At 35.3% G+C, this 14,054-nt stretch overlaps 1 protein-coding gene across 4 annotated transcripts; it reads left to right on the top strand.

Moving 5' to 3' along the window:
* The first annotated feature begins 6,488 nt into the window (after nucleotides 1-6,488).
* LOC149964376 (damage-control phosphatase 1-like) lies at nucleotides 6,489-13,698 on the top strand. 4 transcript variants are annotated; one of them, XM_090170793.1, is made up of 7 exons: nucleotides 6,489-6,584; nucleotides 6,732-6,905; nucleotides 10,004-10,077; nucleotides 10,848-10,953; nucleotides 11,014-11,249; nucleotides 11,557-11,734; nucleotides 12,874-13,698. In XM_090170793.1, exons 3-7 carry the CDS (start codon nucleotides 10,037-10,039, stop codon nucleotides 13,627-13,629), a joined length of 1,317 nt encoding a protein of 438 aa, XP_090026919.1. In that variant the 5' UTR covers nucleotides 6,489-6,584; nucleotides 6,732-6,905; nucleotides 10,004-10,036; the 3' UTR covers nucleotides 13,630-13,698. The 4 variants fall into 4 exon arrangements, with proteins under 4 accessions (XP_090026919.1, XP_090026913.1, XP_090026923.1 ...); XM_090170787.1 differs by lacking the exon at nucleotides 6,732-6,905; XM_090170797.1 differs by lacking the exon at nucleotides 6,732-6,905 and having other exon boundaries at nucleotides 6,494-6,584; nucleotides 10,004-10,137.
* The last annotated feature ends 356 nt before the right edge of the window (nucleotides 13,699-14,054 follow it).

Genomic DNA, 14,054 nt, shown 5'->3' with positions numbered 1-14,054 from the left:
TGGTGGAGAATACAATTTTGTAGTCAAAAATCAAACACCGGTAAATGTGCGGTGGTTTATAAACAAATAATAAAAATTAAAATAAAAATCATACGCGCGTTTTATTTTTTTGACTTTTGGCCAGGTTTGGGCTCAGATTGCCCCACTGTGCGGCGCCACGCGACATACTTCATGCACATACCTGACTTACTTCATACACGTGGCATACTATATGCATAAATCTGGTATACTTCATGCATACACCTGACATACTTTATGCATAAATCTGGCAGAGTTCATGAATACACGTGGCATACTATATGCATAAATCTGGCATACTGTATGCATACACCTGACATACTTTCTGCATACTTTCTGGTAAATATATATGTCATGTGGTGAATATATATGACACGTGGCGAATATATATGACACGTGGTGAATATATATGACACGTGGTGAATATATATGACACGTGGCGAATATATATGACACGTGGTGAATATATATGACACGTGGTGAATATATATGACACGTGGCGAATATATATGACACGTGGCGAATATATATGACACGTGGTGAATATATATGACACGTGGCGAATATATATGACACGGTGGTGAATATATATGACACGTGGCGAATATATATGACACGTGGTGAATATATATGACGCGTGGTGAATATATATGACGCGTGGTGAATATATATGACACGTGGTGAATATATATGACGCGTGGTGAATATATATGACGCGTGGTGAATATATATGACGCGTGGTGAATATATATGACGCGTGGTGAATATATATGACGCGTGGTGAATATATATAACGCGTGGTGAATATATATGACGCGTGGTGAATATATATGACGCGTGGTGAATATATATGACGCGTGGTGAATATATATGACGCGTGGTGAATATATATGACGCGTGGTGAATATATATGACGCGTGGTTAATATATATGACGCGTGGTGAATATATATGACGCGTGGTGAATATATATGACGCGTGGTGAATATATATGACGCGTGGTGAATATATATGACGCGTGGTGAATATATATGACGCGTGGTGAATATATATGACGCGTGGTGAATATATATGACGCGTGGTGAATATATATGACGCGTGGTGAATATATATGACGCGTGGTGAATATATATGACGCGTGGTGAATATATATGACGCGTGGTGAATATATATGACGCGTGGTGAATATATATGACGCGTGGTGAATATATATGACACGTGGTGAATATATATGACATATATGGCGCAAAAGTGTGTCATACCTGATGTTTACATGCATGTTTGTTTGGAAACCGGATGATTTCTAGGTTTAGTAACGGAATTAAATTACTTGGCAACGTCTCGATCATGCGAGGATTGATTGTTTATTCGTTCCGTAACGAGTGCCAATGTATTAAGGATCGTTATAGCTGATTTCTACGGCCCGTAGGGAAACAAGAAAATATAATCGTTTAAGTAATAGTAAGTGTAAAGAGCTGATGGATCGCGTTGCTTGAAGGGCTTGCCACCGACCTTATACGCAGTTTAACCAAGCTACATGAATTGTTGCCACTAAAATTAGCCCTATGACTTGGGCCTAAGTGGGCATTCCATGTGAAATCAACACACTCAAAAACCGTACCATCTCGGATTTTGACGAAATGTTGCATATATATAGTGTTTAGGGAGCTCAAGGCAAATGCACAGTTTACTGCATTATCTTAAACGGTTTTCAAAATACGGCTGTTTAAAATTAAAAAAATTGTGAAACTCACTTGACTAGTATATTTTCTAATCCCCATATCAGAATTGCGATTAGTGTCATTTTACTCAGCTATGTATGCCCTTTCCAACGATATACACCATCTGTACATTTGTTTAAAAACATATTTTTAAAATTTCAATGTCGCGAGGACTGGCCAGTTGCTTATTTATTTATTTATTTATATACAAAGACCACTAAGCCCCAAGCGACTTATGTGCGGTCCGAAAAATGGGGTGGGGGATCGATAGTATATATGCATAAAGAAGGAAACAGAAAAAAAAACATAATATAGAACAAACAGTCAAGTAGATAAACAAGAATTAATTTTGAAAATAATGAAGAGGAACAGAATGAATGTGATCAAATTTGCAAATCCAATTGGTAACAGCCTTTCTAAAAACCGTTTTTGACGGCGATTGTAGAATCTCCAGTGGCAAAGCATTCCAATAGTTAATAACTCTACATTCTAAATGACGTTGACGAACAGAGCTTTAACTAGATGTGTAACTAATTTAGCAGAGTGACCTCTAGTATGGGTAATGGGTGACAATACGAATAGCTCTCGAAAAGGATGGCAACTTGGCAATTTCAGTGAACGCGAATACAAATCCACAATTCTGAGGGCATTGTTTCGGTCTACTGGGGACGATTTGTTCAGTTTGTGAGTTACCTTATTTAATCGATTATGTACTTTAGTGAGTACAAATTTATCAGCCTCAAGGGCTAGAGATAACACAACAGACGCGAAGTCGATGTTAGGAAGAATTAACGAACAATATATAGTTATCATAAATGTATTCGAGCGAAAATAAAAAATTTGAAGAGTATATCAAACGATCATCGGTAAAAATTCCAAGATCACGAACCATCGAAGTTGTCTTAATAGGTGAACCGTAAAGCTTGTAGGAGTGTTGCGGATTGGTTCTTTCAAGGTGAAGAGCCAAAGTTTTCGATGGGTTGAAATTCAAACCTAGATTGGATGACCAAAGGTGCAGCTGATCAAAGTCGCTCTGTAGGTTGAGGCAATCACTGGGAATGAGAACTGGATATCCAAGTTTAGTATCATATAATATTTCATTTATTAAGTTAAATTAGTATTTAAGTAGTTTTGAGTTAGCTTTAATGTTTGGTTAGGATATTGAGGTTAAATTAAATCATTTAGTGTTAGGTAATCTAACAACTGGCTTGATACATTTAATTACAAATTTCTCTTAGATACCAATTTATTACTGAGGACCCTCGCTAACTCCACCATATCAAGTTAAGCGAGTAGTCCGGAGCGTAATCATTTATTATTATCTCCTTTTGGTCTTTTTTCTTTAATTGTAGACGGGTACCTTAGGGGTTCGCTTAAGTCGATTGTAAAGATCTGATCTCCGACACCCGCGCTACATCATCTAGCTACTTTTAATGGCAATAATTAATGTGGCTTGGTTAAATTGCGTATAAGGTCGGGGGAAAGCCCTTCAAGCCACGCGATCTATCAGCTCCCTACACTTACTATTACTTAAGCGATTATATTTTCTTGTTTCCCTACTGGCCGTAGAAATCGGCTAAAACAACCCTTAATACATTAGCACTCGTTATGGAACGAATAAACAATCAATCCTCGTATGATCGAGACGTTGCCAAATAAATTAAATCCGTTACTAACCCTAGAAATCATCCGGTTTCCAAACAAACATGCATGTGACCACAAACAAATGAATTATAAGGCACCATGTGTGACACAGTTATGCGCCTGTTGTGACACAATTAAACATCAGGTATGACACACTTATGCACCATATATGTCCTATATATTCACCACATGTCATAAATAGTCACCACATGTCATCTATTAAAACGCATATTTTAGGTATGGACGAAGTATGTCACGTGTATGCAGAAAGTATGTCAGGTGTATACAAGAACTATGTCAAGTGTATACATGAAGTATGTCAGGTGTATACATGAAGTATGCCAGATTTATGCATAAAGTATGTCAGGTGTATGCATAAAGTATGTCAGGTGTATGCATGAACTATGTCAGGTGTATACATGAGGTATGTCAGGTGTATGCGTGAAGTATGTCAGATGTATGCGTGAAGTATGCTAGATTTATGCATAAAGCATGCCACGTGTATGCAGAAAGTATGTCAGGTGGATGCATGAACTATGCCAGATTTATGCATACAGTAAGTCAGGTGTATGCATGAAGTATGTCAGGTGTATGCGTGAAGTATGTCAGATGTATGCGTGAAGTATGCTAGATTTATGCATAAAGCATGCCACGTGTATGCAGAAAGTATGTCAGGTGGATGCATGAACTATGCCAGATTTATGCATAAAGTAAGTCAGGTGTATGCATGAAGTATGTCAGGTAACAAAAGTGTGAAGGGGTCACTTTAAAGGGGCTCCAAAGTTCGGTGGCAAAAAAAAGAAAATTGAGCATGCTTTTCTTCCCCCCCAACCCCTCACTCGGCCTTGGCAGAGGCGGGCAGAGTCAACCGTAAATTTCGCACTTTACTGACTTTACACACACTTTGCCACCGAACTTTGGAGCCCCTTTAATATCTGGCATTGATCGAGAGAAGAGTCGGTGGCTTCAAAATAGAAAAAATATTAGGTATTTTATCAATTTATTTAAAAAAAATTATTTAATAAAATTAATTAATGTTATAAATTATTAAAAATTGGCTGGCCACATTTGGAGACGAGTTCCACGTGACGGCTTTTTGGTATGCGATTTCTAAAATTGTCCCTAACCTTGTGAAAACGATACGAAATAAAGTTAACATTAGATGGGATCACTTTGAGACGTGTTCCACGCGACGGCTTTTTGGTATGCGATTTCCCTCGGCAGGTAAGCTATTCGAATTTTTCGCGTCAAGTACATTTTAGCCATTTGCTAGACAAGCAGTGTTATGTGTGAGCTTATATGGGAATTTCAGCCATATTTAGGTACAATTATCTTAATACCAGTTAGCGCTATCAAGATTTAGTTCGCAGGGCTTTTAGCACAAGACCTCGTGACTACCAAACTGAAAAGTGTTTAACAATTTGAGCTATCGAACTCTAGATACACAGGCGCAAATACGTCGCGTTTTTTTAAATTTCACAATGGTTCCCCTTAAAGGGGCTCCAAAGTTCGGTGGCAAAATGTGTGTAAAGTCAGTAAAGTGCGAAATTTACGGTTGACTCTGCCCGCCTCTGCCAAGGCCAAGTGAGGGGTTTGGGGGAGATGAAAAGCATGCTAAATTTTCTTTTTTTGCCACTGAACTTTGGAGCCCCTTTAAATAGGACGTTTGGATGAAAATCCATCCCTTTGCCGCAAGTATGCCCCCTCTAAGCGCAGGTATGCCCATTGAAAAGTAGTGGGAAATGAAGAAAAAACATTTAAATATGACGTTTGCATGAAGTTCCATCCCTTTGGCGCAAGTATTCCCCCTCTAAGCGCAGGTATGCCCATTGGAAAGTAGTCGGAAATGAAGGAAAAACATTTAAATATTACGTTTGCATGAAAATCCACCCCTTTGGTGCAAGTATGCCCCTCTAAGCGCAGGTATGCCCATTGGAAAGTAGTCGGAAATGAAGGAAAAACATTTAAATATTACGATTGCATGAAATCCACCCCTTTGGCGCAAGTATGCCCCCTCTAAGCGCAGGTATGCCCATTGGAAAGTAGTCGGAAATGAAGGAAAAACATTTAAATATTACGTTTGCATGAAATCCACCCCTTTGGCGCAAGTATGCCCCCTCTAAGCGCAGGTATGCCCATTGGAAAGTAGTCGGAAATGAAGTAAAAACAATTTAATGTCAAGTTTTATTATTGAAATTAAATTAAATCATTTTTAAGTAATTTATACTGAATAAAAATGTCGATAAAATGGATAAGCTTTCCAAACCTTTCGGCAAAAAAGAAGTTAAAATCAATTTAAACTGAATAAAAATGTCGGGCAAATGGATAAACATTCAAAGCCTTGCGCGAAAATGAAGCTAAAACGATTCGTATAAGCTGGCCAAGTTCGCTCTTATCTTAGCTAATGGTATGCCCGTGCTGTAAAGCATGGGCATACCAATGGGCATGGGCATACCATAGATAAAATAACTTAGTATATATATAGGAAACTTCAATGGGGCAAACTGACTCTCACGAGATAGCCCTGATATCTAGTGACTGCACCAGTTGGCTGTGTTCTCAAGAGCGTAGAACGTATTGAGAAATTTGAGGTCGGAGTTTTGGGAATAAACGTATTTTTCAAGGTAAATGTCTTCAAATATACCAGAAATAGCGTTTAAAACAAACTTGATATCTTTACTGAATGCTATTTCTTTAGTGCTATTTTTTAAATTTGCTCTCAGTTCAAGAAAAAGTACTTTTAATACATATAGCTCGCTTAAGCCTTTCGTTACACCAAGGCTCCAGTACGTACTTCGAGTAGTGCGAACTTCACCAAATAATATTATTCGGGTGCCGCCACCGCGGCCACCAGATGTCGGCCAAAATTCTGGCGTCACTTCTACAACATGAAGTTTCCTATCTATATACGAAGTTATTTTATCTATGGAGCATACCAATAGCTAAGATAAGAGCGAACTAGGCCGATTTGTATAAGCTGGGAAAATTTCTGGCCAAGTTCGCTTCTATCTTGGCTAATGGTATGCCCGGTATGCCCGGTATGCCGGTATGCTTTTTAGTAGGGGCCACACTTGGTGTGTCAATAGCCACAGCCTTAAAATTCATGAAGTAGTATGACGTCTGCAATTCTGTCGGCTCTTTACCTCCAACCTTTTAGAAAATGTTGTAAGGATAAATAAAGAATGGAAAATTTGTAGCACCTGTAAGTGTTTTTGTTTTTAACTGACTGAAAAAAAATTAAATTTACACTTTAAACTAGTTGGTTTCAACTTTTATTAATATTTTTCTAAATTTATTATACTCCCCTAATTTTTAGAGTGTGACTCAGAGTAACACATCTCTTCCATAGGCACATTTAAAGGATACAGATCCAGTGCTTTTGTTGAGAGTGATCGCAACTGTAAATCTAATGTGATTTAGAGTTTCACATTCTGAGACAGAAAATATGTCTCTGTGTCCAGCTTTTTATTTAATTATTCACATGACAATTAACATTAAAACTTGTAGTGCGATGTTCAGATGTGTAAGTGAACTACTGTCAAAGAAATGAATTACATAGAATCAAAATTACATTTGGTCGCTGCATCTGCTTAGAATATCCATTGATTTGATGCTTTATAAAACCCTGCAACACCTGGTACCATTTAACAAAGTGTCAGGAAATGTGTTTTTTAAGCTTAAAGGTCTAACAAAATGATATAACTGAAAATTTAGTGATAACTATGAAGTTGTAATTATATTTTATAATTAAAATACCAGCTGTTAATTAAAATCAATCAATGTAGACCAAAGTAATGGTAAAAATTTAACAATTAGGGGCTATATTATGTAAAATTTAAGGAGGTTCGAAGAGGAGATGAAAATTTTGTACATTGGAAGGTACGGAAAACACCCTTGTCTACACCACCGAACAGAAAAGCTAGTTGTAATAAAATTGTGACTGCTGGTTCTCAATTTAAATTTAATGACCTCTCATTGTCTGAATGTCTTATTAATAATGCATTCAGATACTCGAGACTACAGGAGAATAACATTAGCCTCTGTTATCATCCTCGCATTTATAGTGAAAATAAAATGCAGTTGAATTATGATCAGACCACATAAGCATAGCTGACAATCATCGGTGGGAAAAAGTGTCTAGTGTAATCTAAACTGGATAAACTTAAGCTGGTTAAGCAGTGGTATGTCACGTACATCTTACATTATAACAGTGGTCTCCAAACTTTTTTCCTCGCGGAACCCTTTTCTAGCTAAAAAATATGCGGAACCCAACAGTTTATTAATACTGTAATGAACACTCTTCACGTTAGAGATATTACACTACTGTTTTATCATTATTAAAATGAGGGACACTTCAGTTTAGGTTAACAAAGGTAATTTTATTTCAGACTCACAATTCCTCCTTCAAGCAATCCTTTCATCTACTTTAAACGGATCCCCTAGCCCTCTCTCTCTCTGCTCTGTTCTGCCACACGTCTCTTACATATATGTTTTCCTTTTTTTTTATTATACTTTCGGCACCAGGGGATTTACTCTTTCTAACGGCGCCCTCTATCGAGTCCCTTACAATACATTCAAAACAAATCCGTGGAAGCCCTAGAACCAACTTGCGTAACCCTGGGGTTGGGAAACACTACATTATAAGATGGTTTAATGTGCCTAATCAGGGTACAATTATAGGGTTGATAAAAATGTTGAAATTGTAAAAGTTTAAGAGAGAAAAAGATTTTAAATTTAATGGTTTAGAACTCTAGTACCATCTCCCAAACTAACTTAAGTTGGTTAGCTCGTAATTCGTTTAGACAGCAAATCGTTATGTATTTGTACAAATCGATTATGGAATTTAATAAAGAGCCTTGTGATAAGAGATCCAGCCAATTATTATTTTGGGTCATGTTTAACCTAGGGATGCACCGATATGGGCCATTCGTGACTGATAATAATAGTTATCGGGTGAAGTAGCGTAGAGCAACCTCATCTTGTTTTTTAATTATTTTAGGCGGATACGTTAGAGTTTGTCACGTAGATAGCGTGGGTATTTTTTATTTTGGCTGCAAATGATTATTGAATTTTTTTATTTAATTTAAAAATTTAATTTTTTTTGGGTATTTTCACGTTTTTTACCTTGTTTTTTAATTATTTTAAGCGGATACGATAGAGTTTGTCACGTAGATAGCGTGGGTATTTTTTATTTTGGCGGCAAATGATTATTTAATTTTTTTATTTAATTTTAAAAATTGAACCTCTTTGGGTATTTTACATTTTCGTCTTGTGTTCGACGACACCACCGGTTTTTCAGCCCTTGGTATTCCGGTAGTTTGTTAAAACAAACTATTTCCACGTGGTATTCCGGTTGTTTGTTCAATAAATTACAAGTTTTCTTAATTTTGGGCTATTTCTAGCTGTGCTGCCTTTTTATGGCTGCAACCCCACTTTGCCCTTGGTCTTGCGATATACGCTCCATTTTTTTTTCACGCCCGACAATACTTGGTAGGGTATGCCTAGGTACTGTCTAGGTTGCGTTATAGAAGGCCCATCGTTTCTTTTACTAGGGGGCTGGGGTGGCGCCGCGCGCCCCCAGCATGAGAGTGTAGCGAATGTGCGGCGCCGTCAGGCGCCAATACTTATACGAACACACGACGAAAATAATAACAAAAATCGTGAAAAGGCCCAAGCAGTTGCGCCCATAAAAAGGCAGCACAGCTAGAAATAGCCCAAAATTCCCAAAATTAAGAAAACTTGTAATTTATTGAACAAACAACCGGAATACCACATGTAATTTTTTTCTTCAAACTACCGGCGTTCCAATTGGAAAGACTTTGTTTTAACAAACTACCGGAATACCAAGGGCTGAAAAACACGTGGTGTCGTCGAACACAAGACGAAAATAATAACCACAAAAAAATTTAAAATACCCAAAGAGGTTCAATTTTTTAAATTAAATTAAAAAATTAAATAATCATTTGCGGCCAAAATAAAAATACCCACGCTATTTACGTGACAAACTATCGTATCCGCCTAAAATAATTTAAAAAACAAGATAAAAAACGTGAAAATACCCAAAAAAAATTAAATTTTTTAATTAAATTAAAAAATTAAATAATCATTTGCGGCCAAAATAAAAAATACCCACGCTATCTACGTGACAAACTCTATCGTATCCGCCTAAAATAATTAAAAAACAAGATGAGGTTGCTGTACCCTACTTTTGCCGGGAAATTTGAAGTTGTGGCAATTAAATATTATCATTAGTTAATCAAGAATTTTCTTATTTTTAAAAGTTTTTCCTGAATATATTTTTTTAATACCAATATTAGAAAAATAGGCCGATATATCGGTGCATCCCCAGTTTAGGCCGACCCAATGGGGTTTCGGGTTGTGTTACAATGACAGCACACAATTGATTTACCACATACCGTATCAGGGTTAACTCAACGAAATATATTTTGGAATTTTTCAAGCACACATGGGAAAGTAGTAAAACTCAAACGCCAGTGTGACCATTTAATTTAATGACAGGACCTTTTTGTAAATGAAGTTTTTCTTTAAAAGGATTTACAATAAAAAGTATTTTATTAATGATGGAATAATGTTAAACAAGCAATTCCTTTTTGTGAATAGGTGTTGGATTGATTTCGAATATTGAGACTGAGTATGGAAGAACTGCCACCACCACTTTCCGCGAATATTGTTGGGTAATTATGAGAAATGCACAGTTCTGCCATATTTTTATAGGGCAACCACTCCAAAGAATAGTTAAGTTTCATGGTTTCTTTTTAATATTTTTAATAAATTAGAGGTTTTAAACACCAATTTTTTTTGTAATAGTTTTTTTTAATAAATTGGATGGCATAGTGTGTCTAAACTTACAATGAACAAATTTTTAAATTATCAATTTCAATAATACAGTATTAACATTTAATATTTTTAAAACAAATTCATTATTGCTTTAATCTATTGCATAATTTAAAAAAAAATAAAAAATAGATAGTAGCCAAAATAAATAGACAAACAGAAAGTCTTGCATTAGCGGTATTCTGTACCTATCCCTTTGGTTTCCTTGAAATCTAAGGTGTAAACCCACAATGCTTCCCACCCTTAGAGTGCCACCCAATCAGATCGCCTTTAGTATTTGAAAATTTTGGTAAGAAATTTCGTTGTGTTTCGTGATGCTAAACACCCTGGCGGGATTTCGTACAAGCTCTTTCTGTCGGCCACTTAATTTTCTTTTCTAGATGGCTCGGAAAAAACCCCAGCTCAATTGTTATTTATTAAAATTTATGATTTATATAAAGGGGTCGGCATTGAAGAAAGGGGATTAAGTAGTTTCTAGGATTACAATGCAAGACTTTCTGTTTGTCTTTTTTTTATAGTAGTTACTTTGGAGCTGTTATGCTTTTGGCTTAATTCATCAATTTCAAATACTGTGGAAAAAATATAATATTTTACTAAAATTTCTCCTTAGATCATTTGCATACAGAACAGTGAAAGATCGTCTTCCTGTAATTCTAACTAGGGTTATCGATCTCCTTTTCCGAGATAGGAATGAAATAGCAAAAAGATATGGTCAGGTAAGTAGTTGTATTTAATACAATTTTTTTTAAATTTAATGAGTTTTTCTTTTTCCCCAGAGCGCTCATGAAGAAACGAAAGCCGTTATTGGTCGCTTATCCAAGTTAAGAAATGAGATGCAAACAGACAAAGTTATATATCATTTGCAATCAACTTCAAAAGATACTACATTTTGGAACCAGTTTATAACTCAATATATCCAAAACTATGGTTGTGAACCTTCTTGGTTTACTTCTCCTTGGCTCCTGGTGGAATGCTACATGTACAGACGAATTAAAGAAGCATTTGAACTAACGTACGTTTAAAATTTTACCTTTTAAATAATGATTCGGGAAGAAATTTGTTGAGTGGAATAAATTTTAGAATTAGAGTATATTTAAAAAAACAATGAAACTGGAGAAGATCACACGGTATAAATTTATTATTGGAGACATTTCGAGCTGTGGCCCTTTATCAATCCACTTTAAAACGAAACGTCTCCAAATAATAAATTTATACCGTGTGATCTTCTCCAGTTTCAATATTTAGTGTATTTTTGTTACGCGATCAACTAAACCGTGCATTTTTAAGATTTTTGTGATAAAAATATCTTTTATCTTTAGAACACTAATAACATCTTTCGATCCATTTCGTGGGCAAAAGGAAAATGCTTTCTTGAAGTCTCTAAATGTTGTTGCTCCATTATGCACTTACCTCTTACAAATGCAGTTTCCAGTAGATGGAAATGATACTACGCACCGAGAAACAGTTCTTCGAGATTATTTCCTCAACTTCATTGAAGTACAAAACTTTGCTTTTATTATCATATGCACTATATGGTTTAAGCTTAAGGGAAAATTACACCTTGAGAAAAGAAGTGGTTTTCATAATAATTATTGAAACAAATACAGTTTTAATAAAAGATAAAAACTGTTAGAATACCAATATACATGTAATGCTACGTTAGGTCTAAGGGAAGAGTGTTACTTCTCTACATTTTAGAGAAATATCATGGAAAAAACACACGGTGCCTATGTGACAAGGTCACCAGAAAAGTGAGGACCTTGCTCCAGCAGAGATCTACACAAGGACTTAAAATTGCTTTTCCGTTACTGGTGTAACTAAAGTCTCTGAAGCCTACCCATCAAACACATTTTAGATCCCCTACTAATTATGCGAGTGTACCATTTTTTAAATTTTTTGGGGCCCCTAATTTTTCTTTTCAAACGTCTTTTAGATTTTTGGGTATTATTGATAGAGCCAAAATTCATATTATAACTATTTATTTTTGGTGATCTTTCTACTCAACAGCGTGTACTTTTATTTAAGAAATAAACTTTTCAAAATAATATGCTTCTTTTGGATCACCTTTCAAAAAGTATTGCTGAACAATTGGTGCCTTTTATTGAGAGCTAGGATAAAAAATGAGTTTTCTAAACAGAAAAATGTGTTCCTTAATTGAACACCGCCAAAAAATTGCAATAAAAAATCCTAACTCACTTGTGCATCTCTATTAAAGCCACCTTTGCCACAGGACCAGTGCAATAATAGATGCCTGGTGTAGTTACGCTATAGGGGCATTCAATTGTGGTGTGATACTTATTTTTTGAATTAGAAATGTAGAGACCCTACTAAATCAGTTAAATTTACAGACTATGGTACTTCTATTTTTTGATGTAGTTATTGAGGTTCTCGCTAATTTGTACGAAACCAGTAGGATAAAATTTTTAAGCCTAGTAGTTTGTATTAGACGTTTTAATGTGGAAATATAATGAATCCCTTCAATGTTTTTATATTGAAGAAAAACAATTTTTAAAAATATGGACCTGAAAGAAATACAATCTTGGCATATTTAGGCCTCAAATGCCAATTAATGCTTTTCTATTATTGTTGCGAAGTAAAATTTTTCCTTTGTGTAATTGCAATAATGGTACTTTCAGCTTTCTCTTTGGGGAAACAAATGTGATTTATCATTATCATCTGGAGAGCAAGTGACGCCATCTGAAAATCCTCTACGTGAAACTGAAGCTCTAAGAGATAATATTCTGGCTAATGATTCTTCCAAAATTTACGATCTAGTTCATTCAAAGTATATAGAAAAATCAAAAAAATTAACAATTCATATCGTACTTGACAATGCTGGCTTTGAACTTTTTTCTGATTTATGTTTAGTTGATTTTTTAATCAGAGTTAATCTCATTGAGAGAGTGTATTTTCATGTTAAAGTAATGCCATGGTTTGTGTCTGATACTCTTGTTTATGATTTCAAATGGCTTCTGAAATATTTAGAATCGAATGAGAAAGAAGACTTGAGGAAAATAGGAGTAAAGTGGCAAGGTTATCTTGCTTCTAAAATTTGGCAATTAGTCACTGAAATATTCTGGACATTACCTCATGATTATAGTTTAATGAAAACTACTGACCCGAACCTCTACAACTTGCTTAGTGAGGCGAATTTGATAATATTCAAGGGAGATTTAAACTACCGAAAGTTAACGGGTGATCTTATGTGGAACCATACTACAACATTTAAACACAGTTTGAGAGGTTTTTGCCCCGCACCACTGTGTACCTTAAGAACTATTAAAGCAGAGGTGGTTGTTGGCTTAAATGAAGAAACTGTTAAGGAAATATCATCTAAGCATTCAAATTGGATGTATTCGGGTGAATTTGCTGTCATTCAATATTCAGAGTAGTTTGTATTAATTTATGCATTTGTCATTTAAGATTTGTTAATTATGAAATTAAATTTATGTCAGTTACTATTTGATTTTGATTATTACATACCTATCCTTGAATTTATTCAATAACTTAATATTCCCTAAACTTTTAAAAATTACTATTCATCTCTGGCCTCAAAAAATGAGAAGAATATTCTTAAGAGTATTTATTTTGCTGGGAACCACTGAGGCATATCAGGACTACAAAAGTTCCAAATAATTGAAATTATGAAATTAGAGAAATAAAATGCTAAAGAATTTTGAATAAGCCAAACATTTAAAAGAAATTGAGAAACCAAATTATAAAAATGAGGGAAGGTTACTCAGCGTCATTCCCCTTGGTGTCCTCAGGTAATTTGTTACTGGTTGTAGCTGATCACAAGAAAAAGTTCTCAATGCCT

The sequence above is a fragment of the Leiobunum rupestre genome, chromosome 1 (assembly GCF_980474605.1).
Source record: "Leiobunum rupestre chromosome 1, qqLeiRupe1.1.hap1, whole genome shotgun sequence".
Lineage (NCBI taxonomy): Eukaryota > Metazoa > Arthropoda > Arachnida > Opiliones > Sclerosomatidae > Leiobunum > Leiobunum rupestre.
Note: the sequence above shows the minus strand (reverse complement) of the source record. Positions and strands in the feature narration are given on the sequence as shown.

Coding starts and splice junctions, on each gene's coding strand:
- LOC149964376 (XM_090170787.1), top strand. CDS start 10,037: ATGGAAGAACTGCCACCACCACTTTCCGCGAATATTGTTGG. Junction 11,250..11,556: donor AAAGAAGCATTTGAACTAAC/GTACGTTTAAAA, acceptor TTTTATCTTTAG/AACACTAATAACATCTTTCG. Junction 11,735..12,873: donor ATTTCCTCAACTTCATTGAA/GTACAAAACTTT, acceptor TGGTACTTTCAG/CTTTCTCTTTGGGGAAACAA.